The 27,561-nt window shown below is 31.7% G+C and overlaps 2 protein-coding genes across 2 annotated transcripts; one reads left to right on the forward strand and one right to left on the reverse strand.

Annotated features, from left to right (window-relative positions):
* Positions 1 to 27,307, forward strand: LOC114720837 (enoyl-CoA delta isomerase 2, peroxisomal-like). The gene is made up of 3 exons (XM_028906558.1): positions 1 to 12; positions 2,159 to 2,167; positions 26,401 to 27,307. Exon 3 carries the CDS (start codon positions 26,401 to 26,403, stop codon positions 27,115 to 27,117), a length of 717 nt encoding a protein of 238 aa, XP_028762391.1. The 5' UTR covers positions 1 to 12; positions 2,159 to 2,167; the 3' UTR covers positions 27,118 to 27,307.
* Positions 2,099 to 3,751, reverse strand: LOC114720820 (nonsense-mediated mRNA decay protein 2-like). The gene is made up of 5 exons (XM_028906539.1): positions 3,614 to 3,751; positions 3,322 to 3,525; positions 2,673 to 3,158; positions 2,296 to 2,606; positions 2,099 to 2,135 (listed from the first exon to the last, which is right to left on the reverse strand). Exons 1-5 carry the CDS (start codon positions 3,749 to 3,751, stop codon positions 2,099 to 2,101), a joined length of 1,176 nt encoding a protein of 391 aa, XP_028762372.1.
* Positions 27,308 to 27,561: the final 254 nt, after the last annotated feature.

The raw sequence follows: 27,561 nt of genomic DNA on the forward strand, positions 1-27,561 counted from the left end.
TGTTATGGGGATGTTAACTTTTGTTAATGGCACATTACTTGTCATTTTAAAAATTGTTCTAGTCATTGGCAGTGATGCTATCAGCATAAGCTGACAGCCGATGTTAAACTGATGTTATAAAATCAGATCAGGTTATCCTTATCATTATCGTTGTCATATTCAGATCACTTGTTGTCATTTTTAAATTTGTTCTGGTCATTGGTAGTGATGCTATCAGCATAAGCTGACAGCAGTGTTAAACTGATGTTATAAAATCAAACCAGGTTATCCTTATCATTATCGTTGTCATATTCGGATCACTTGTTGTCATTTTTAAATTTGTTCTGGTCATTGGCAGTGATGCTATCAGCATAAGCTGACAGCGGTGTTAAACTGATGTTATAAAATCAGACCAGGTTATCCTTATCATTATCGTTGTCATATTCGGATCACTTGTTGTCATTTTTAAATTGGTTCTGGTCATTGGCAGTGATGTTATCAGCATAAGCTGACAGCTGTGTTAAACTGATGTTATAAAATCAGACCAGGTTATCCTTATCATTACCGTTGTCATGTTCGGATCACTTGTTGTCATTTTTAAATTGGTTCTGGTCATTGGCAGTGATGCTATCAGCATAAGCTGACAGTTGTGTTAAACTGATGTTAAAAAATCAGACCAGGTTATCCTTATCATTATCGCTGTTATATTCGCTTCACTTGGTGTCATTTTCTATTGGATACCAACAGGATATATTGAAGTAAAATTTAGCGACCTCAACAAAAAATGGAAACCAATAGCACATGTCCAATGGGGTTGTTGTCATCATCTGTTTTGGTGTGGTTAAACTTAGATTCATTCATGTCACTAGGGAATAAATTGGCATCATAGATCTCAACAATCATACATTTATGGACACTAATATCTGTTAACCATAATAATACACAGTAAATTTTTGGTCAACCTACAATGCACATTAAATACAGCAATCTAACAGAGGACAAGTGAATTATGACCCTAACATCGAGACACCTAAGACCGACGCCTTTTCTTGGACTTTGTGCTCTTGGTTGGTTGTGGTCATCGAATAAGGGCCAATGCCTCATCACGTTTTTCATTCAATTCATGATTCACTAACCACCATGTCAGGTCACGACGAAAGCCAGCAACTTCTTCCTCTGTGTAGGTAAGGGTCACACCAGGTTCCCATCTTCTCAGCCACATCATGCAGTGCACCCCACAATCCCTCCTGTGGACGCAACAATATCAGCACAGTTAGTTAACACATCTGATATGTGCATTTACCACACAGAAGTCAAATTTGACAAAACTGACAGGTTATTCTACTGGGGAACTTATGCAAATATCATGGGAGACATTGGCTTTTTCCCAACCAATCCTGGCTTGACCAAGTCCAGTATAATATTGAACCTCATCCTTTGCAACAAGATTTAGGACCAATTAGAAAGTTTAATGATTTTCCAAGTTAAAAAACTAGAGTAAAGATAATGAGTTTTTTCTTACACAGTCATCCACAGCCATTTCCACTGGGTCTTTGATGACAACCTTCTTCTTCTTCTTTCTGTCCTTGGTTCCAAATTGGTCCCTCATGGAGTCTAATACGTGGAAATCCAATGTGCTAGGATGAATGGCAACGCAAAACCAGTGTTGGCCAACAAGAGCCGGACCAATTATGAAATCATATTTAGCTAAGTTGTAGCCAAGGAACTCAGGAAGAAAGAGCTTCTTATATTTTTGGGCTTTCCAGGTTGGATCATGTGCCATCATGTTCTGCATGACATGAAATTGTTAATCCATTAACAGAGAACAAGTCATTTCCAATTCAATTGCTGTCATTGGTATTTGCATTTGGAATTATGCAACCTCACCATGAAATCAACATCGAAAATGTGCCTCTTCCCTGGCCCCAATTCTACCTTCATGTCCTCCATCGCTCCCTTACACACCAAATTAAGCACCTACGGAACACAAGTGAAAACGTCATTCTGATACAATAATCTCACCAAACATTATCAAACATAATCATGGGTGCAGGGACAGAGCATTCTAAAATACCCTGTTATTTACTCTGTTCACTCCACCCAGGGAAAACAGCTGTTGTCAGTCTATATCTTCATCACACATTTTGATGACAATCCTGCAAATATTATCAGATGTCAGTGACAGAAAGTATGGTGTTGGGGACATCAATACTTGTCATCCCCATGTATTTTATTGTCATTTTCAATTCTATTGCTGTCATTGTCAGGGCACACTATGTCATTTAAAAACAAAACGCTAGCTGGGGATATACTTACATATTCCCCTCTTCCTCTCCCTTGGGTCTACGGGATATTAAAATGAAAAAGATGTCCCTTTCCTCCTTTGGCCTCTTTGTCCTTGGAGCTGCCTTGAATTCTATCCACGAAGATTTAATTGTGAAACTCTTTGCCCTTGTTGACCTCCTAACGTCAATCGATTTTTCAAGCCCTCCTTCCTCCCCACTGTCACTGTTCACCCATTCGCGATCCAACAGCAAAGGAACATTGGTAGGGGTCATTGTCAGTACATGTGTATCTTCCTCACCCTCATCATCTGAATCCCGAACCTCCTTATCATCATCTTCCACCTCCTCAACCACATAATCATGACTGACTTCCATGTCATCATGGTCATCTTCCTCCTCATCAACCACATGACCTCCTTCCTTGTCATCATGGTCATCTTCCTCCTCATCCTCATCGTCATCATCATCACCTCCATGACCATCACGGTCACCCTCTTCTTCCACCTCCTCAACCATGTAATCATCACTGACTTCCCTATCATAAAGGTCATGCTGTTCTTCATCCTCATCCTCATCCTCATCCTCATCCTTCTCATCATCTCCTTTGCTGGTTTCATCCTCATCAAATTCCTCATCTACACTTCCCGCTGCAACCTCTCTTGCAATCTCCTTCACCACTCGGTCAACATCATCAGCTTCTTCAGCATCGTTACCAACTGCATCACCAACTGTTTCAACCCCTTCTTTAGCAGTGGCATTCTCATTCCCCATCCCCTTAACTTTGGTGTTCAATCCAATCTGCAGTTTGAGTAGCTCATCATCAAGAGCCTTCATTAACGTCCTCTGGCTTTCTTCAAGCTTCTTGACAAAACGAGCCCTCAACTCCTTCAATGCCTGCATACACAGTAAATGAAGAAATCAAAAAAATTGTTCACTGTTATCGAATGCCAGTATCTCACTGGTCATTTGTAAATAAAGTCTTATCATCTCAAGTATCAACCTTGCTAATAGACTGACTTAAACTCAGGTCACGTATATTTTCTAAGTTCCCACATACCGGATCTAAAGACTGCAGAATTGGACTGTCCTCATGTCCTGCTGAGTAAACCTCGCTGCCACTGCTTCCATGCAATATTCCCATGCTGCTACCTCTCTCTTTCTCCACCCTCTCCTTTATCTTCTCCTCGGTCCAATATTCAATGGTGCTTGTTGAACCCCGGTCAACAGACAATCCCAGCGGGAAACGCTCAGCAAAATACAGCTGCAAAACCAAATAAAGATAGGTCACACTTCTGCAACAATAACATAAAACAAAAATATAGTGAACTATAAGAAAAATATTGACTTACCAGCAGCAAATAAAGACACCCTCCAACATTGCAGGTTCCTTTCTTCTTCTTCTTTGTCATCTTCACAAAGTCTCCCATTTCCTTCCACAGGTTCTTGATTATGTACGTTGACCAATCATATTTCCCAAACCCATCCATCGTGTGACGCATCACTTTCAACAAACGTATATGTACAGTTGTGCTTGACCCAGGACATAAAAAAGCTCCAACTATATAAAGCATAAATAGGAACTCCAAATTGTCGCTTTTTTCCCTAGATAATATCCTCTTCAGTATCTGGGTAAATGGAACCTTCTAATAAGTGTCCTTCAACCTCTTGTATTCCGGGTCATTCTCACTAACATCAGATTTCACTTCCTCCCCACTGTCAGGTACACCTAGAAACTCATGGGCATCTTTTACCTCAATTGCCTGCCCTTGCCCTCTAATGGTCAAAAAATGCGTTGGTGGGTCATAGCATCTCAATAATGACACAAGTAGATCACGTGGAAGTTGCTTCACATTCACATTAAGCAAGTTCCCAAATCCCATCCTCTGAACTTTCTGCCTCAACCGCCTGTTCTTCTTCACATATTCAGCCAATGATAGAAATCCAGGCAATGAGCACCGGGTGTACAAGGGCACATCATACTTCTTCTTCTCACCTTTCTGTGGCTTCGTTTTCCTTGCCCTCTCATTATACCTATCTTTCTCTTCTTCACTCAGGGCCCTCCAAGCCTTCCCCACTTCAATTTTTTCTTCTCTTGCGTTTTTGCACTTCTCCCCTCGTTTTTCCATATACTCCCTTCTAACAACACAAGCCCACTGTGCACTTCTTTGCTTGTGGACCCTTCCCCTTCTTCCAACACCATCTCGTATAGTTCTGCAAAGTCATCAAGGTACCATCATTAAATCATAATTTTTATACATATACTAGATATCTAGTTCTTTCCAGATTTGTTATGGTCATTTCCAGTTCCTTCATTGTCATTTACAATATGGCCATTACAGAGTGACAATAAGGATGCTACTATGAATATGGTCGTTTCCAGTTAATTTATTGTCATTACCAATATGCCCATTACAGACTAACAGTTAGGTCATTACTATGAATATGATCATTTCCAATTAATTCATTGTCATTATCGACATGGCCATTACAGTCTGACAGTAAGGTCATTACTATGAATATGGTCATTTTAAGTTCCTTCATAGTCATTTACCAGTATGGGATTGTCATTTCCAGTTTAGTCATATAATCTTTCCACTCATTCAGACAGTAAGGTCATTACTATAAATATGGTCATTTTAGGTTCGATCATAGTCATTTACCAGTATGTTATTGTCATTTCCAGTTGTTCATATAATTTTTCCAGTCAGTAAGACAATTTTCCTACTGATTTGAAAACCCATTTTTCCAGTTCTCAACTACGTTATAAAAAACAAAATAGCTTGCCACAGAGACTCAGCATAAACCCTTAATCACCATTCCTGTCATTCACAAACTTCATCGCGTTATATCTAAATATTGCCCAATCATTGCTTACCAGACTCACCCAGAAACGTCAACCATAGCACGAAACTTAAATGCCTAAACTTACCTCAGTGAAATGCTGTTTGATGCTTGTTAACTGCAATGGTGAATCACCATGCGCCAACCTTCGTTTTTCCACACAATCAGTCAGACGCAACCACGTTCGTCCTTCGAACAGCACACCCTTCCACTTCCAACTCCTCTGCTCTCTTACGCACACACTATTTTGGGGTCCTCAATTGTCCAGCTTGCCGGCGTTTTTAGGGCAACAATGGGGATGGTGGAAACGAGAAATTGGGAAGCACGACGGGCAGTGCACGAGTGTTCACGCCTTCTCTCACTCTGCTTTCAAACACTGACTGACAGGGGCTGTTTCGTAATTGTGCAACATTTGCATAATCCCAAATCAGGCAACACTTCCCTATCTGGTAATACATTTGCTTAGCTTCCCATTTTGGCATTTTATTATTTCATGTTTCTTTATGTGTCATTTTCTCTTTCTATTTTTGATTTTGACAGCTATCTTTCTTTCTCTTACTTTATCTATCTAATAGATTTGCATGTGCTTTATAAAGATTAATAGAAGAATTACAATAAAGTTTCAAATAAGTAATATAATTATTAAAAAGTCTCATTGATAATAAAATAGCTTGTAATGACAAGTTTCAGGATAATAAATGACAACTACTCACTTGTTATCGAAACTTATTAATAATTATCTTCTTTCCTTAGAAACCTCATTATAATTCTCCTAAGATTAATTTTGTACTCTTTTTAATTTCTCTAATTTTATTTATGTTATAGTTTTTTGGATGTCACTGTTCTTTTTTTATATATAAATATTTTTCCTGCAGATTGTTGGTTAGTTTATTTATCGTTTTTGCCTGTTCATTCAAGCTCTATCTTCATCCTTCACGCCTTAAGTCTTAACTGAGGAAAGATGCGATTGCTGCCGGTGAAGAACATCATCTTTCGTGCGGTTGGGATCACTATCTCTTTGCTTAAATCATGTGTTCCCATCGTGTACATGTTTCCAAGGTTCAAACTCTCATCAATCTCCATTGGAATCTCCAAGACACTGTCAAAATCATTCAACACCATTCCAATTACCTAGTTCTTCATTTCAAGAATGAAATGGATTGTGCAATTATTCTCAGTCAAAAGACTCAAGATATTGCGTTAGCTGTCCACGAGCGGATCCCAGATACCGCAATCACAATGGTTTCCTTCCCTGCTATACATGTATCGTTGCAGGTTCTAGGACTTCCTCTACATTACTACCTCTGGTTCTTAATATAAAACTTTATTTGACTTTTATTTTGATTCTAAATATAAAACCCCAATTCACTTTCCTAAAGTAATCTTTCTAACAATGGTAGTTCTATAACTAATACACTTTATTAGTAAGGATATTTTAGGAAAAATAACATCTATTTGTTACAAATAACTAATTTAACTTATTTCTTTAATCTTGTCAAATTAGTTAAATAACTCTTATAATTAGAGCCAGAGGTAGTATTATATTGGGGAATTTGCTAGCAAATAGATAGTTTATTATTTGGGGAAGTCTTAGCGTTTGATCACACTTGTTCGTCCTCTCCAAGTGGTCTCCGTTTCAAGGTTACCTTCCTGATGCAGTTTCCTTCACTTACGGTAGGTGAGTTTGAGTTGAGTTCCGGTGCTAAGATTCCATTTTCAGTGCTTTTCGCACATTTGGGAAGGTGCACTACGCATTTAAGTTTAATATCTGTGGCCAAGATTTAATGTTTTTGTTTTTTAAAGATATTTTTCTTTTAATAGATACATAATTCAAAATAAATATAATCCTTTAACAGTAAATTTTTTAAAAAATAAATTTTTTATTTAGAAATCATTTGCTGAAGATGTTAAATCTAAATTGTTAAAACTAATTTATGAATTAAATTCGTTGTGATGATAAATATCATAATACTTATCTTTACAATGAACACTAAAACTGATTCCACTTGCCATATGATGGGTGTAAGGCGGCATTATTATACAAAGTCGGTGCCTTTCTTTAATGCGCATTTAAGTCAAGTGGGTCCAAGATCTAGTCATATCAGAGGTAATCAAGATTTTTATGATTTTAGGGGGTGTTTGGACACCCTCAAAAGTGTTTTTCAGAAACACTTTTCCGTAAATCGAAATAAATTCCTCCACATATTTACTTAGTATACTATAAAAGCACTTTTAAAACTATAGTTTTGATTCTATCTAAATACCTTTTTAGTTACATAGTTGGGCGTCCAATGTAGACCTGTACATCGTCTGAGTTTTCCCATTCCCTAATGGGCTTCGCATTTACTTCATTAGAATCTCCAAAAGTCCAAGCTTCATTGGAATCTGCAAATGTATCCTTTTCAAATGCATCCACCAACTCCACCGACTCTCGTAGTGCTGTCCAATCTGTTTCAAGTTCCACATCATCAATGAAGTCTTATATACCTATTAGTAGGAAACAGTGGCGAATTGAATCTTCTCATCCCAGTTCCAAGCGATCCAAGGTAGTTTCTCCAAGCCACATTGCTTTCCACTTTCCATGCCTCTTGTTTAGGCATCTCTAGTCCAAGAAACACTATGTCCTCTTTCCATACTTCCACTTGTCGTTTGAGGTCTCCAGAGTTTCGCTCTATTTGTCACGATGAGCTCTTAATCAACTTGTTGTGTTCTTATTTATTCGTTGTCTCCAAGAAGCAACGACAACGAGCGTTTCACTCAAGAGCTTTGGAACCTGTTGCTGGTAAATGTCCTTTGAGTATAAAAAAGGCATCGATGGAAGCTACTCCTTAAATCCAAGGCGCCAAGTCTTTATAAGATGAAGCATCGTTGTTTTACAAGAAAGCGTTCACGAGATGAGCTTTATAATCATTTTCAGGTTCCTGCAGAGCTTATTATGCCAAAAAGGTCCGCACATATGCATGATTATATCGAGGAACTCTAAGTTCACTACCAAATCCAATAGCTACTTAGAGGTCCATCTTGTAGCATTGCTGTCTTAATATTTTTTGGGGTCCTTTTATTTTCTATCTATTGTGTTTTTGTTATCAGCTTCTTCTATCCATGCAAAGTGATAGAGCTCTCAGACTTATTTTGGATGGAGGTTTAAGGGAGCTTGTTTCGAGAAGTTGGGTGTGGTTTGTTCGTCGAGAGCAAGGAGTATAGCAGCTTCTCATTCTTGCATGCTGAAAATCATCTTGTTCATGTCCAGGATCAAGCTGGCATATTGTTACGCACAGGCTTTGTTGTTTTTTTTTCCTTGTCTCCATTGTTGTTTGGACTGTTTTTTGTGTTTGCTTTTCTGTCCTTATGATTCTGGCTGGCCTATCAATTTGGTGTCTTTGGGCTTTGCTCAAATTGTCCAATGTTGATGAGCCAACCTAATCTTATATTCATTTTATTTGGGTAATTAAATTGCTTTTAATTCAAAAATATATAAAAATTATACTTTTTGGGAAAAATGACGAAAAAGGAAGTCGGAAATTATTAAATCACAAATGAGGTTTAATAATAATACTTTATTTAGTGTTGACAATACTAAACTTGCAAATGACAGCAAATTTTTGTAAACGTTTCTTATTTGGTATTTAGTAATTACTAACTTTATATATATATATATATATATATAACATTTTTCCTACGTTTTAGGCGTCTAAAATTTTTTGTCAAAAACAGATGTGCATGAAATATAGCCCTCCCCCACAGGACGCCCGTTCTCTCTTCAGTCTTCTCTAAGAAAATCTTTCATTGGAACAACAAAAGTCATATCTCTCTCCCTCCTCCCTTTTATTTGGAGAAGAGAAAACGGATGTTTTTGAGATTGGTTCATTTTTAATATATTTTTTAATATATTATTGATAAAATTACACTACAAGATACTTTACATTGTTAGATGTACGTCCAAAAGTATTTTAAGGTACACGATGTATATTAACCCATGAAATTTTAATTTATTTATTTTCTATATTTTCAACACGATAATAAATAAAAGGTAAAATTATATATTCATATGAAAAATTTCTCTCTCTATCTTATAAATAAAACTAAAAAATTTATTTTCTCTCAAACCCTATATATAAGACTAGAGAAGTGTTGTGAACTATGGGGAGTATATTCGTGCACATTTATTGTCTTTTATCAATTTTTTATACTCTAATCCTATTTATAGGTTTTTTTTTTTGCTTGTTTTACTAGAATCAAGAAAAATTTAAACAATTAACTCCATCTTAAAAGTTAACAATATACCAAATTTACTCCTATATAGTACATACACTTTTTTTCTAGCAATACATATACTTTTTTTTAAAAAAACCTATATAATAATAAATGAATAATAAATTATAAATTCATGCTAAAAATTTTATAAGGTTGCTTATAAATGAAAATAAAAATAATTTTTTATGTGTGTTATAAATAGGATTAAAGAAGTGTGTGTAATTTAGTTATTTGCATTTTATATTCTCTCTAATCATGTATGTAGTTATATATAAGTTACAAAAAATCAAATTCTGTAGATAAAAAAATCACGTAGGACTTTGGGAAGTAATTTATTTGTTTATCATTATAGATAGAAATTTCTCTCTCATGAAATGCATGGATTAGTACATTTGATTACATTTAAAATTCTAATAAATTGTATTATATCCAGGGAGTATGATTTTTTTTATTCATTCAAATGGAATTTGGATAAAAAATGTACAATTTATGAAGAATAGATGAAAATTTGAAATTAATTAATTATTTCTCCATTTAAGCCTCCAATTAAATATATTCAAATCCAAATTGCAATATTATTCAAATTTAAAATTAATTATTAAATTCTTTATTTGAGCTTCCAATTGAAATTTCATTTATTCATAATGTTTCCTATCTAATTCAATATATTCAAATCTCAATTAAGATGTTATTCAATCTCATTAATTAAATATATTTAGATCCCATAATATTATACCCGACTCATTTTTAGATGAATCGAGTATTACATGTTTTTAAGAATATAATTAACAATTGATGATTGATTGATGATTCTTATTATTTGTCATTTGTAGAAATTTCTCATAATCAATGAGAGCATTAAATAGATGAAATCTTTTACTTTTGCCCTTATTAAAGAGATGGATATTGGGAAAACACTATCTAAGGTAATTAATTTTTTTATTGTAATCAATAGAGACAAAATTGCAAATGAAGCATTAAAAAAATATAAGTGACTAATAAAAAAAACCAAAATCTCTTTATATAATTAATAAACAATAAGGATTGTAACAACCCCATTAATACTCAGATAATTACTTATTTTCAAAACAAGTGATTAAATCCTTAATGGCTACTATAGTAAAAAAAAACAAAAAAGAGTTAACCCAAAAGCTTTAAATAATAACTATAGTAGAAAGAACAAATTATATAATTAAAAATTATCATGGTTATAAAAAACTTTGATAATTATTGTAAAAAGTCAACTATGGTAGCAAAAGACAAAATCAATCTAATAAAAGCCTACAATGGTTTTTTCTTGGGCCAGCCAGAAGTCCATTTTATTGATTATCAAAAAAGCAATACACGCACTAATAGCCCAAAGGCCAGGAAAAAAGAAAACACTCAATAGAAACCTACAATGCAAACTAATGCGCATCTATGCCAAAACAAAGCCTAGGATACAACCTAAAAACAAGAAAAACAACCAATAAACCAGAAGAACAAGACATAGACACAAGTTAACCAACGCCACTTCTATCCATCCTCTGAACAGCTGAAGAAGTAACAGGCCTTGCAAACTTCTTTTTCACACCTACATCCACATCCAGAATCTGTCTTGAAGAAGGTGTTGGATAAAAAATCCATCCAATAGGGCACGCCTCTTTTCTACAATGGTTCTTAAAAATTCATATTCATAACAAAACACTAATTACTTTTTCATAATAGCAAAATAGTTACCATAGCAAGTACCCAAAAACACCTAATCGTTATTTATATATATGTATGTATCAAATCCATCTTAGAATTCTGAGATCTCAGAATTAAAACTAAACCTAGTTATAAATGGTCTAGGGCATTTTTAGCCCACATAACAACAATCATTGCAACCCGTTATAACAATTACACTCAACATAAAAGTCACATATATCCAAAAAAGGCTCAGCCAACAATATAACTCTAAGTCTAGCATGCAATGGAATATTCAAAATATATTAAATATAACAAAAAGGTTTCAAGGTTTGGCAATATACATGAATCAGAACATGTAAAACAAAAAGAGGCTATATAGAGCAGAAGGAGAAACTCAAGTCTCAGAAAACTTTTCCTAAAACTAACACCTAAACCCTCGTTTGAAAAGAATAAATAAGCATGAAGTGAGTTAAACTGTCTAGTAACCACAATTCCAATTCAATAAGTATATAGAGAGTGATTACAAGATAATTAAGCAAGCAAAATATAAATTCAAATAACGTATAGTTTAAACAACTTTATAGAAAATAATATGTAATAATTCAAGATGTAACTTGCGTGCATGGAACTCCATCAATCATCCTTATAACCTCTTTGTAACCTGTTATAGAACCTATAGGCTATCCACATATAACAGGATTCATCCCTTTACAATACTGCGTTATGCTCTCCAATAATAAGGCGTAACTTGGCTAAAAGTTATAGAGCTCATATCGAACCATAGGCTTCATTTTCTGGGAATACGGAAAGGCGTCACATCCTTTGGTTTGACCCTTAACTTGGCCAAAGGAAGGATGATAATAAGGGCCCTAAGAATGCTGAATCTAGCCACTGGGCACCAAATGACGGCTACACCACATGATGTGAAACAATCAAACCTCCTCTAATCACATATCAGCATAATCCAATACAGTTCCATATGTATTTGGACAGCTTAATCTCATACAATCTAGTGTCCATAAAACATACTCATAATTAAGATTCAATATTATTCGGCATCAACAATAAAATCTAAAGATAAATAGTTCATTCTCGCTTAACTAACGAGTTTATCAAAACATAAATTTCATATTTTTATTTCATACTTTTCATGTATAAAATATGATAACATATAATGATAATATTTACAATATTGACATATGTTTATAGTCACATAACAAGCATACAAAATAAATTAGATAGTGGTTAGCTCAAGTTTTTGACACAGTAACCAAACTTGAGGGGATTCAAGGCCCAAAAGCGCAAACCAAGTTCATTCTATAATAATAAATTTATAAAATATATTAATAAAAATGTTAATTAAAATAATAATAATAAATAGTTAGTGGTTAAATTTTCTTAATTTGCTTACTTAAAATTCTTTTTGGAAAAAATGATAACAATTTCTCTATTCCTCCAATCATCCTTCCCAATCAAAATTCCTGAAAGTTCTCAACTTTACTTTATTCATTAAAATTATTAACAAAGATAATTCCTTCCAATCATCCAAAAATCCCCAAAAGTGTTTACTTTAATTTTTAGAAAAAATAACCATACATTAACTATGCCTCAAATCACATTACAATCATATTTTCTCCTTCCATTAATCATCTTTCACTCATTAGGATAATTAAATTATAACTATTTTATCAATTTATTCAAAACATCTAAATTTCTCTAGTTAACTTTTTCCCCAAAAATAATAAATATTCATATTCCAACAAAATCCTCGAAATCTAACCATTAAATCTTTAATGTAATCTCCAATAAACTAAATTAAGAGCTCCAATTCAAATTTAATGGCAACATTATCACATACCAGAATTTTTCCTACCAAACCCAAACTTTAATTCCTTAACTCAATCATTTCAGCAAAACTAAACCATGCAAACTTTTATTTCAACATCTTTAACATTATTAAGAACTAAATAATAAAAAACGGCTAGAATTCAAAAATCCATCAAGCCCTAAAATTTTTCTACTATCAAGAGTTTAAGAACTAAGAGGGAGAGGGAGAAAGGAAATTAAACATTTACCCAGCCTTAGAAACCTTTAGATCACGCCCAAAATTTATGCATATAGAGCCGAGAGGTACCAAAAAGATCTCACCATGACTCTCACTCTCCTACTCTTGCTTGCAGGGACGAAAAGGACGAGGAGGAGGGAGGGCGGTATCAAATGTGTGGGGGTTGATGACAATATTGGCCGTGGCCCATGACACTAATCCAACCCTTTTTCCTTCGTTTTTTTAATCATTTCTATTATCTTTATATATAAATATATATTTATATTAAAGGCAACGAGGGGAAATACTCCTTCTCCCTTCATCCTTACGGCAATGGATGGCCACGTGCCACCCACTTGTTTTTTTTTAAATAATATATATTTATAATTAATTAATTTTATATAAATATATATACATATATATTTTATTAAGACTATGATTTGCAATTAAGCCATTACAATTTAATTCCAATTACTATTAACTAAGAAAAAATGAAAAAAAGAAACAGAAAATCATTAAATGTTAAATAAGGAATGTCAACAAATTTTTTTTTGTTATTTGTAAATTCAATATTGTCAATATCAAATAAAGTGTTGGTAACAAGCCTAGCTTGAAATTTAGTAATTTTCAGCTTCTTTTTTGTCATTTTTTATTAATTAATTCTTAAATATAACATAAATTCTAAAAATTAAAAATTAAGGTGTTATAAGGACTATAGTGGTACTTTTGATAAACTTTTTAGAATAATACTCCTCTAATATTATGCACAAGATATAATTATAAAATTGATTAAGTTAATTATTTATTATTATTACATAAAAAATTGTATGCTTTTTTCTTCAAAACACACCCGTCTTTTTACAAGGGAAAAGAACCTTTGCAAAAAATAAGGGTACTAAAAGAGGAAGACAAAGATAATGAAAAATTTGCGAAATGAGTCATCAATAATCGTTAATCATCGATCATCAACTTAGTTGATACTTAGAACTAGAAACTTCTCCTCGGCATTGCACGAGGAGTATGAATTATGAATAATTTTGTCATGATTTTATAATACACACATAATTTGACCATAGAAGTTTTTTCATCAAATTAGTTGAAATAATTTCTTTAAACATAAAAAGGAACATACAAAAGAACCTGAAAGTACTAACACAATCAACAAAAAGAACAAAAAATTGTTTTTTAACTTTGTAAAGTAATCTATTAAAGATAAAGCTTTGACGCTTTCTGAAAATACCAGCATGGGTTTCAGTAGCTAATTAGAAGGTCATGAACCCTTTATTAAGGCATTATCAACCAAATTAGCTGTGATATTTGCTTACCTTTGAATTTTAGGAAAAATATTTTTTTAAAAATTACATCACAAAACACTAGTAAGTAGAACTAATTGTCATTTGTTGGAAGAGCAAGATAATGTGCTCAAAAATGTCAGCACACATATAAGCAAATATAACTAATCAATTAGATCCTATGAGTGCCATCTGTTAAAAATAATTACAGGCTAGAGTACTTTTGTTTTGGGAGAAAGCACTATTTTTTTAATTGTAAAAGAATTATTCCCTAGTGTGTACTTTCGTTTGGTTTAGAGGAGATGCAACTAGTACTGTGAGTAATGTTATCTTCTTAAAGCAATCATTTATGTGCCTTCTGGTAGTGTTATGCACATCCAACGCTCTGGGGTATCAAGAGAATCTTAATTAACAGCAAAAAACATGGATTGCATAAATTTGAATATGTAAAGAAACATTTAATTACCAATAAACTTCACATGATGTTTTGAAATATTTCTCTATATACCACATTGGTCGTCTTCCTTGTTGGGTTTTTGTTTGAATCAAGAATTATATTCTTGATACTATCCATAGACTTAATCCTTGAAAGAACAACATATAACGAAGGAATAAAAAACCGGACCGGACACTAAACCAGTTAAAATAGTGGTTCAAGGGTTAGTAGTTTAGATTGGGGTCAATCCGGGATCAAACCGGTCATATTAAAATAATATAATTTGATTGAAAATAACAAAATATAACTATACTAATAATCACTAATAACAAAATATAAAAAAATACAATAATAATTTGATTGTAACAATAATAAAGTACAATAATATTGAGAATTTTGATCTTTATGATTCCTGAATAACTAAAATTAATAGTTATTGATACCAAAATTATCATTAAAATTCATTTAAATATATAATAAACGAGATATTAGAAGCTGAATGAGTAAAAATATGACAAATAGCAATATAATTATTCAAACCAGTTTAGGTTTTTACTGGTTTTCACTGGTTCACACCTATTTCACCTGTTCAATCCAGTTCAAACCAGTCCCCGGTTTAATCCATGAACCAGACCGGACCAATGACCGGTTCAACCAAAAAATCCAATATGGTTTTTTTTACTCTGCATATAACTGACCATGTGTAAAGACAGGTCTAGGTAGGTATAAGCCAACATTAGTCATTGATTGTCCCTGACTTTTGTTGATCATCATAGCAAATAATAGTGTGAAAAGGAATTGCCTTGTCATTGTGAATTGTAATTTAGATTCTGATGGATTCATATCAATTTGATGGATTAAAACTTCTTGACCTGTGCTTGTGCTATTTAAGAGCTATTGATTTAATAAAGTGTTTACCAAGAAATGTGATCTTCAGTCTTGTGCCATTATAGAGTCCTCTAGCTTGATCTATGTTTCTCACCAGTATTATAGGAACTGTAACTTTCACTGCAAGTCTATGTGGAAGTAAGCCATAGCATTTTATTGTGTTCAAGAATTTTATAGTATACAACTCCTGAAATGATGCATAGCCTTGATCAATTGCACTCATAGAATCAAAGCTAAAATATTCAACAAGATCGCCAGGGAACACGTATAGTCATTAATTTGGTCAACGACTTCAACAGTTGGTGTCAAAATAGCCCTATTAGTGAGATATTTAGAATTATCCAAATGATGTAAGAAATCAGGATATGTGGCTTCGATAATTAATTGTAGAGGATCATGATAGTCCATAATTGAAAAATCATATGGGATTTTGTCTGTATTTTAGAGGATCATGACAGTCCATAATGTGATAATGGTTGATAAGTAGGCATCATATTTGTGGAGTTACTTGCAAGAGAAGTGGATTGTTGCAACTGAGTAATATCAAATTGGTCATGTACATCTATATTGAGATTTTGTCTACCACCCAATGCAAATTCCGATGTCCCCTCTATAGTTGCCAAGCGTCTAGATCTCTTTCTCTTATTATGCATAATTTGATTGTTATCAAAGCGTTCTACATGACTAATGCCCCCGTAAATGTTGAAGGCAAGCACATCTAGGAAGTAAATATAACACATTCAATGAGTGTGGTAATCACATTATGTGCAACAGCACTTTGTGCAATCAACCAAAAATGACGTAGTGAATATGTCCAAAAATGAGGAGATAATCTAACCTGTAGGGTGAGATTGTGCTATGTAATCAATCTTCTTCCTAAACCTTCCTATGAACACTACTCTCTAAGGTATGTATAGTTTCAGCAATCGGAGAAAATATTTCAATTTTTGATTTAGTATTATAATAAAACCACAAAATTCGATAAATGTAGCTAAAATCGCACCTTGAATATAGACATAATTATGTCAAATCAATGAAATTTACTTACTATCCAAGCAGATGAATATCCATATTCCATGTTTAAGTTATAGAGTGAAGGTAGATAAGTGGCATTGCATTTTTATCATGCTATAGTCTTCACGATAGAAATTAATAGGTCAAAAGGATTACATAGTTAATATCACCCACGCCAAAGGGATTGATTTTGTAATTTGAGAAAATTGGATGAAAATTATATGAAAATTAATTTACTTCTCTTGAAAATATTTTATTAGCTACCTTGATTTTGTCTTTCATTCAATTAACCTTCATAATTTGAAATGGGGATGGGGATTTTAATTAATAAATTTATCTATTTGAACCTCTGATTGAATTCCCATTTAATTAGGATGCTCCACATTTAATTCAATATGTTCAAATCCTATTTGACTGAATTATTTTGGATCTTACAATGGACATTGAAATCATCTTCTTGTTATATATGCAATAAATTCTACATTGCCAAATGTTCAGATTGTCTAGTTCACTGGGCTACCAAAATCCAAAATGAATGGGCTATTTTTTGCCAGCCAGAAATGAATGTACATTAACCTTATATTGCTAAATTATTTTAGTAATGTTAATGGAAGGAAATCTGAACAAAACTATGTTAATTAATTCAATTGTGTAGAAGATAGGATGAAAATCATAAGAAAATCAATTTACTTTCCTTGATTTTAATTTATAGGTTTTCTTGATTTTCTCAATCATCCAGTTAACTAGCCCAATTTGAAATTTGAAATGGAGATGCGAATTTTATTAATAAATTTTTCTATTTGAGCATCCAATTGAATTCTCATTTAATTATGATGCTCCACATTTAATTTAATATGTTAAATCCCATGTAACTGAATATTTTTGGATCACACAATGGACATTGAAATCATCTTTTAATTCTATATGCAATGAATTCTATGTTTTTAGATGTCCTAATTCACTGGACAAATAATCCAGAATAATTGCACTGGAATCGAATATTGGTTAATTATTATTGTAATGTAAATGGAAGAAAATCTCAACATAACTATATTAATTAATAAAAGTATACGGTGACATATGAATATTTAAGGAATACCATCACATCAGCATTAATTCATATATCCAAATAAAAAGTAAATAATGTCACAAGATTTTTTTTTGTTGAGTATAAAAAATCAATTGAGTTTACCTCTAATTGATTTTATAAAAAATATAAAAATTGTAAAATAAGAATGTATCAATGTTCACCATATCAATATCAATATAAAACAAAAGGAGTGGTGATTCTACAAATGTAATTGGGTTTTAAATTTTGAAAAAGGTGAATATTTTTCTTGATAAAAAAATAGGTGAATTTATAGAGTAAAGGTAGATAGCATTGTATTTTTTTCTCATGTTATTGTCTTCACAATGAAAATTAATAGGTTAAAAGAATCACGTAATTAATATCACTCACACCAAAAGGATCAATTTTTTCTCATGTTATAGTCTTCACAATGGAAATTAATAGGTCAAAAGGATTACGTAATTAATATCACCCACACCAAAGGGTTGATTTTTGTAATTTGAGAAAAATGGATAAAAATCATATGGAAATTAATTTACTTCCCTTGGAAATAATTTACAAGCTTCCTTGATGTTCTCTATCATTCAATTAACCTGTATAGTTTGAAATGGAGATGGAGATTTTAATTAATAATTTTCTCTATTTGAGCTTCCACTTGAATTCCCATATAATTAGGATGCTTCACATTTAATTAGGAGAACCAATTTCTTTGTTGTTCTAGACTCATTTATATTATCAACCATGTTCCCAAATACTTGTAGGAATCTAATAATATCTGCGTGAACAAATTGAAATAGATATAAATAGATATAATTGGAAGATCAATTATTGAGATTTTAATTCAACAAAAACAATATGGAAAAGGAATGCTAACCAACTAGTTCATTGTTTTTGGCATTGTTTTTGGTAAAATTCTTAATTGGAACAAAGTTAAATGTATCTAGGGGGATTGGCAAATCATGCTCTTGAAAAAATGTCATTGCATGGAACATAATTTTGCAAGGGTTGTCACAAGCTTTGGAATTGTCATCGTCATTATCCACAATTTCAAAGTTCTCAAATTGGTAGACCCCACCTCCTCCTAAAGCTTTGACATATCTTTGTATTTATCTTTTTTGAGAGCAACCTAAGCTTCATTTATATCACCTTGGTTGCATAGAATACAACGAAATGAGTTCACAACAGATATTATTTTTAATGAACAAAACAATATTATTGTTTACTGACCCTTTTATAAGACAAAATTATACTAACTCTCCAAACATCAAAGGGTGGATATGTCTCGATTACTGTCAATTTCCTTAGTACTCTAACAATAAAGCACCACATTTCTTTGCTACCATCAACATCCTTGATCAAATCGTGAGGGAAGTTCACCACTTTTTTTTGACATTAGAGTATGAAGTTGCGTGAGGAAAAGTTAATTGAGCAAAGTGTTGGTACACCACGTGAAAGGAATGATTATTTATAGGAATATGATTTTCTTATTGGTCCCAATGGGATTTGAATTAGAGAAGCTTAATTTTTGGGGGGGCAAATGGGGATTCAATTTCTTATTAATGTACATCATAAAAAATATTATGATCTTAATGACCCGATAAATAATACTCCTCTAGTCCTATTTATAAGACACTTTCAGCATGTTTTACACAGACTAAGAAAAATCTTAAACTTCATTAACTCTCATTTAAAATTTAATGACTTTTCAACTTTATCCCTATTTAATATACATTATACCTCATATAAATAAAGTCAACACAATAATAAATTAGGGGTAAAATTGTACATCCATACAAAAAATTTCTTTTAGTGCCCTATAAATAGGACCAAAAAATATCTTCTTTCTCTATCCTATAAACAGGACCAGAGGAGTATCTCACTAATGCATATGTCATCATATACTTTTATTTATATTAATTAATAAAAGTATACGGGGACATATGAACATTTAGGGAATACAATCACATCAATATAAATTCATATATCCAAATAAAAAGTAAATAATATCACAAGATTTTTTTGTTGAGTATAAAAATCAATTGAGTTTACCTGTAATTGATTTTATAAAAAAAATATAAAAACTGTAAAATAAGAAGCTATCAATGTACACCATATCAATATCAATATAAAACATAAGGAGTGGTGATTCTATACATTTAATTGGGTTTTAAATTTTGAAAAAGGTGAATTTTTTCCTTGATTAAAAAAAAATAGGTGAATTTATAGAGTGAAGGTAGATAGCATTACATTTTTTCTCATGTTATAGTCTTCACTCTTCACAATGGAAATTAATAGGTCAAAAGGATTACGTAATTAATATCACCCACACCAAAGGGATTGATTTTGTAATATGAAAAAATTAGATGAAAATTATATAGAAATTAATTTACTTCCCTTGAAGATAATTTATGGGCTTCTCTATCATTCAATTAACCCCGTACAGTTTGAAAGGGAGATGGAGATTTTAATTGATAAATTTCTTCATCTAAGACTCTAATTGAATTCCCATTTAGTTAGGATGCTTCACATTTAATTAGGGGAGCCAATTTCTTTGTTGTTCCAAACTTATTTCTATGATCAACCAAGTTCCCAAATGCTTGTAGGAATCCCATAATATCTGCATGAATAAATTGAAATAGATATAAACAGATATAATTCAAAAATCAATTATTGAGATTTTAATTCAACAAAAACAATATGGGAAAGGAATGCTAACCAACTAATTCATTGTTTTTGGCTTTGTTGTTGGCAATGTCCTTGATTGGAACAAAGTTAAATGTATTTAGGGGATTGGCAAGTCATGCTCTTAAAAAAATATCATCACATTGAACATGATTTTGTAAGGGTGGTCGCAAGTTTTGTAATTGTCATTGTCAAAGTTTTCAAATTGGTAAAAGCCACCTCGTACTAAATCTTTGACATATCTTTGTATTTTTCCTTTGAGAGCAATTGGAGCTTCAATCATATCACCTTGGCTGCATAGAATACAATGAATAGAGTTCACAACAAATATTTTCTTCAATGAACAAAACAATATCATTATTTACTAACCCCTTCGTAAGACAAAATCATACTAACTTTTCAAACATCAAAGGGTGAGGACTTCTTGGTTACTGTCTATTTCTTTAGTACTCTAACAATGATGCACAACATTTATCAATTGAATTTACCTCTAATTGATTTTATAAAAAAATATAAAAACTGTAAAATAAGATGCTATCAATGTGCATCATATCGATATCAATATAAAACAAAACGAGTGGTGATTCTACATATTTAATTGGGTTTTAAATTTTGAAATAGGTGAATTTTTTTCTTGGTTAAAAAAAAGTGAATTTATAGAGTGAAGGTAGATAGCATTACATTTTTTATCATGTTATAGTCTTCACAATGGAAATTAATATATCAAAAGGATTACTTAATTAATATCATCCCCTCAGAGGGATCGATTTTGTAATTTGAGAAAATTGGATGAAAACCACATGAAAAATAATTTACTTCCCTTGAAAATAATTTATAGGCTTCTTTGATTTTCTTCATCATTCAATTAACCCTTATAGTTTGAAATGGAGATGGAGATTTTAATTGATAAATTTCTCCATGTAAGCCTCCAATTGAATTCCCATATAATTAGGATGCTTCATATTTAATTAGGAGAGCCAATTTCTTTGTTGTTTCATACTCATTTCTATAATCAACCAAGTTTCCAAATGCTTGTAGGAATCGAATAATAGCTGCATGAACAAATTGAAATGGATGTAAATAGATATAATTCAAAAATCAATTATGGAGATTTTATTTCAACAAAACAATATGGGAAAGGAAAGCTCACCAAACAATTAATTGTTTTTTGGAGCAAAGTTAAATGTATTTAGTGGATTCACAAATCATGCTCTTGAAAAAATGTTATTGCATGGAACATGATTTCGTAAGGATGGTCACAAGTTTTGTAATTGTCATTGTCATTATTCACAACTTAAAGTTCTCAAATTGGTAAATCCCACCTCTATTAAATCTTTGACATATCTTTGTATTTTTTCTTTTTGAGAGCAACCCAAGCTTCAATCATATCACCCTAGTCGCATAGAATAAAATGAAGTGAATTCATGACAAATATTTTCTTCAATGAACAACACAATATCATTACTTACTAACTCTTTCGTAAGACAAAATCATACTAACTTTTTAGACATCAAAGGGTAGGGATTTCTTGGTTACTGTCTATTTCCTTAGCATTCTAACAATGATGCACCATGTTTCTTTGCTACCGTCAATGTCCTTGATAAGATCATGAGAGAAGTTCACCACCTGTTTTGATATTGGATTATGAAGCTGGGTGAGGAAAAGTTAATTAAACGAAGTGTTGGTAAACCATGTGAAAATGAATGATTATTTATAGGAATATGACTTTCTTATTGCTCGAAATAGGATCTGAATTAGAGGAGCTTAATTTGTGGGGACAAATGGGGATTCAATTTTCTTATTAATGTACACCATAAAAAATATTATGATATTAATGACCCAATAAATAATATATTATTAATGCATTTGAAAAATAATTATTTTACTGTTTTGATGTTTGATTGGTTGTTTACAGAGATGATTAGGCTTCGTCAGATAATCTTAGTTGACAATCTAATTTGATTAATAATATTAAAGTACTTTTCAGTGAAAAAAATTAACATCAGGGCATTAATAACCCCATTAATGCCATTTATATATGCTTTTCTACAAATAATCTTAAAAGTATATATGTAAATTACCTTAATTTTTGAGATCTAATTTGACCCAGAATTATAAGATTTCTAGTTGATAGTTAATGATTGATAGTTGATAATTGATTGATTGATAAGTGATTGATTGATTTTATAATATTCTATTGGCTTAAAAAATAACCAGCTAGAGTTTAGCAACCAATAAATATTTTTTTACAAATCAAAAATCAATATTGAAAAATTAAATGAATATTTTCATGGCCATTAAGGTGGTCAATTATTACAGGAGAAAATGAAAATTTTTTAAATACGTGATAATATTTATTAATTAAAATATCAATATCATAATAATTTATATTGTGTCTATTCATCAAATCTTATTGTCAAATATAATAATCCCTGTACGTAGGGAGAAGTTTCTAGCTAATAAAAATAACTTGTAAAAAATGCTAAATAAGAAAAATAAAATATATCAAAGTCTTATGCCTAGCGCAGAGGCAGAGGAAAAAACGGAAACAAAAGGGTGATCATTGCGTTGAGGGGTGTTTGAGAGCAATTCAATCATAATTTTAGAAGTAATTTTATCACATATGAAGACACATGAAAAAAGTATTATCTCAATTTGCATAATTTTTTTAAAAAGTATTTTTGGCATATATACCAAACACCTCATAAATTGAAAAACAAATCATAAACTTTGTATAATACCTAAGTTCGTAATATAAAAACTAGTTGAAAATTTAATTTGCTTTTAAATATAACATCTCAATTTATCTTCTATCTAATATTTATTCATTTTATTCTTAAGTAATTTCATATGTTAATGAGTTTCTATTAAAAAATTTCAAATGCATATAATTAACAAGTATTTAAGACTCACATTTAAGTATTAATTGGAGGAGCAAATTATTCCCCAGTCCAAAATATAAAAAGCTAGTTAACTTTTTTTCTTGCCTAGAAATAAAAGTTTAATTATTAAATGTGTTCTAAAATGATAATGTTTTTCTATTTTCCTTCTAAAAAAAGATAAAATTTTCTTTAATGTTATACTTTTATTATCTCATCTCTCATCACTCTCCTATATTTAATAGGGTCAAAATAAAAAAAATCATATTAATTGTCCTAAAAATATCTTATAGCCACAGTTTTCTTCTAACATCTTATATTATGTAAAAGAAAGAGTAACAAATAAGCATTAACTATTACTCTATCTGATCTTTAATATAAGAGCTTGTTTTATTTTTATTTTAGTCATAAATATAAGATCTTAATCCGTTTTGCATCTTTGCCTATCATATTTATCTTTCTTTTCAAAGTGATTCTTATAATAATGATAGTTCTAACCAATATATTTGATTAATAAAGATATTTTAGTAAAAATAACACTTATTTATTATAAATAACTAAATTAACTAATTTTTTAACATATTCAAATTAGTTAATTAATTTTTATATTAAAAATTGAAAAGAGAAAGTAATATTTATTTTGCACACACACATCGGATTGGAGAGGGTTTTATGGTTCCAAGGCATTAGGTCATCATTATCTTAAGAGGGTGTTTGATAATATGAAAAAGTACTTTTGAAAAATACTACTTTTTCACAAGAAAAACTCTTTCACTATTTATTGTATGCTTTTTCCGTTTTTTATTATAAGATTTAATTTTTTGAATAGGTTTGTTTCTTTTTATAAGATCTTTTTTGAGTTTGTCTGAATATTTAATATAATATTACCTATTTTACCCCTAATATAATGTATTTAATACATTCTCTTTCTTCCTTATCTCACTATTATTCTCTCACATTTATCCATTTATATATAGGGGTATATTTGGAAAAAAAATTGCATTTGCTGCATATTAATTGCTTTTAATTAATTTTAACTATTTTTTTTAAACCGCATAATTTAGTTAAAAGGATCTTATAATAAGAGATGGAATATTATACCGTAAAAGTATTTTTAAAATTATAATTTGGTTTCCATTCAAATACCGCCTAAATAAATAGATTCTAAGTGAAATATTCCTCTACTCCTTTTTTTCCCCATAATCCCCTTCTAACATATTTTATGCAAATAAAAAAATTAAAATTATATTAATTCTATATTAAAATATACTTTACTCTTTTTTTTTAGCAGCAAATATACTTTACTCATATTTAATATATACTCATTTAAAAAAATAAAGGAAAATGACACAAAAAAGTTTAAAAATGTGAAATGCCAATTTGGAAAGTTAAGAAAATGTAATAACAGAAAGGAAAATCTTTCCCAAATTGAAATTTTGAAATTCAGTCAAATGACAAAAATGCTCTTGTCTTTTTTTTTTAAAAAAAAAAAGCCCCTCACTGGCGGCCAGTGGCTGACAGACACCACTGGGCATCGGCGTCGACCACCGGTGTGGTTGCTGCCAGTGAAGCTTTTTTGTCACAATATTTTTTTTTGGACATGGGAGAATATGGTTCAAAGTGACAAAAGTGGGATTTGATCCCACAACTCCTTGGCCATTTGGACCAACAAATAAAAAGATAACTATTGGGCCATCAAACATTTCTTAACTTTATAATGCAAACAAAAATATAAGTTGACTCTTCTACTGTGACTTCAGCCTGTGACAATAATTTATCTGAGGATGACAAATCCTAATTGAGAAATAACAAGTCTAAATTAACAAAACAACTTTTTTTGATACATAACAAGAAGTAGCATGTACATTAATTAAAAATGACTATAATTTATTTGAAAATGACACGTCTTTACTAAAAAATGACAAGTCTAAACTTGATATTAACAATGTGGCTTTTCCTGATATATAACAAGAAATAACATGTACATTAATTAAAAATGACTATAATTTATTTGAAAATAACAAGTCTAAACTTGATATTAACAAAGGAACTTTTTTTGATAGATAACAAGAAATAACATGTATATTCCTAAATAAATTATTGTCATTTTCTAGTAAAGACGTGTTATTTTCAAATAAATTATAGTCATTTTTAATTAATGTACATGCTATTTTTTTGTTATGTATCAGGAAAAGACACATTGTTAATCTCAAGTTTAGACTTGTTGTTTTTCAGTAAAGACGTATCATTTTCAAATAAATTATGGCCATTTTTAATTAATGTACATGCTACTTCTTGTTATGTATCAGGAAAAGTTACTTTGTTAATATCAAATTTAGACTTGTTATTTCTCTATTAAGACTTGTTATTCTTAGGTAAATTATTGTCACGGGCTGAAGTCATAGTAAAAAAATCAACTTATATTTTTGTTTGCATTTTAAAGTTAAGAAATTTTTAATGGTCCAATGGTCATCTTTTTTTTTTTTGTTGGTCCAAATAGCCAAGGGGTTGTGGGATCAAATCCCACCCCGTCACTTTAAACCATATTTTCTCATATCCAAAATATATATATATACACACACACATATATTGTGACAAAAAAGCTTCACTGGCAGCCACTACACCATTGCCCGGCACTGATGGTTGACCGCCAGTAAAGAGTTGAGGTTTTTTAAAAAAAAAAAAAACAAAAGGCATTTTTATCACTTTACTGAATTTCAAAATTCTAATTTGAAAAGGACTTCCTTCTTTATTATTATATTTTCTTAACTTCTTAAATTGGCATTTTATATTTTTAAACTTCTTTATGTGTCATTTTTTCAAAAAAAATAACTATATAAAATTTAATAATTGAATGAAATAACTTATAAATATAATTTAAAAAAAACCTCCGTTGTGTTCTGTAAAACATTATAAATAAGACCGAGGAGGATATCTTAAATGACATAATAAATGCCTTATCGTCTCTTCTTTCCATCGCCCTGCAATATCACCAGGTAATCAAAATTTATTACTTTGTGATATTCAGATTCAGAGCTCACTTTTTCTTTCAATCCCCAAAACAAGATGTGCACTCTCGAGAAGCGAGGTTCTCTCTTCGTTCTTTCGCTCACCGGCGACGACCAGCACCGCCTCAACTCCACCCTCATCGCCTCCCTCCTCTCCACCTTCTCCCAAATCCGCTCTCAAGCCAGCCCCGGCTCCGTACTCATCACCACCGCCCACGGCCGATTCTTCTCCAACGGATTCGATCTCGCCTGGGCCCAATCCGCTGGGTCTCCTTCCGCCGCCCGCGACCGGCTCCTCCACATGGTCGCTTCCTTCAAGCCGGTCGTCGCTGCGCTTTTCTCCCTCCCGATGCCAACAATCGCCGCCCTACCCGGCCACGCCGCTGGTGCTGGTCTCATGCTCGCGATGAGCCATGACTATATTCTGATGAGGAGCGATAAAGGAGTTCTGTACATGCCGGAGGTGGATCTCGGGATGACGCTTCCTGATTACTTCGTCGTTGGATTGAGATCGAAGATCCGGTCGTCGGCGGGCTTGCGCGACATCTTGTTGAGGGGCCTGAAGGTGAAGGCGACGGAGGGAGTGAAGATGGGGATTGTGAGTTCGGCGCACGATAGCACAGAGAGCGTGATGGAGGCTTCGGTGCGGCTGGGGGAGGAATTAGCACAGAGGAAATGGAACGGCGAGGTATATGCAGAGCTAAGGAAGAGTTTGTACCCAGAAATGTGTGAGGTTCTTGGATTAACTCATAGGCCTATTGTATCAAAGATATGATTATCATGGTTATCATTTTAATTAGATATTCATAATTTCTGTAATCCAATAAGGTGGGAACATAAATACGCTGTTAATTTCAGTTTGAGGTTACTTCAGATGGCTGAACAAAAAAAAAAAAATCCTTGTTATACAGGTTTCAGTATTATGCTTTGTTGATAAAATAAGTAAGTGTTAAGTAAGTTTCAGTATTATGCTTTGCTGATAAAATAAATAAGTGTTAATTAAATTAGTTAATATGATTTTTTTTCACCCTTTCTTATTTCATTATTGTTGAGAAAATATAAATAGGTTTAATTTGAAAAAAATTAATAAATATATAAAATAAGTTTTACATATAGAACCAATATCAATTCTTAAATTAGGTTCTGATTAAGAAATAAAGGAGTTATTTTTTTTTCCAAGAAGATTAGAGCTGTTTATGAGAAGTTTTTCTTTGGATAA

Source organism: Neltuma alba, unplaced genomic scaffold (assembly GCF_004799145.2).
Source record: "Neltuma alba isolate B1F8T4 unplaced genomic scaffold, ASM479914v2 tig00012000_pilon, whole genome shotgun sequence".
In the NCBI taxonomy this organism is placed as follows: Eukaryota; Viridiplantae; Streptophyta; class Magnoliopsida; order Fabales; family Fabaceae; genus Neltuma; species Neltuma alba.

Bases quoted from the DNA above. Each gene is read 5' to 3' on its own strand.
- LOC114720820 (XM_028906539.1), bottom strand. From the start codon at position 3,751: ATGGATGGGTTTGGGAAATATGATTGGTCAACGTACATAATCAAGAAC. The intron at 3,159-3,321 runs GTATGTGGGAAC...CTGTGTATGCAG, and splicing joins TTCTGCAGTCTTTAGATCCG to GCATTGAAGGAGTTGAGGGC. The intron at 2,607-2,672 runs GTGGTTGATGAG...GTGGTTGAGGAG, and splicing joins ATGACAAGGAAGGAGGTCAT to GTGGAAGATGATGATAAGGA.
- LOC114720837 (XM_028906558.1), top strand. From the start codon at position 26,401: ATGTGCACTCTCGAGAAGCGAGGTTCTCTCTTCGTTCTTTCGCTCACC.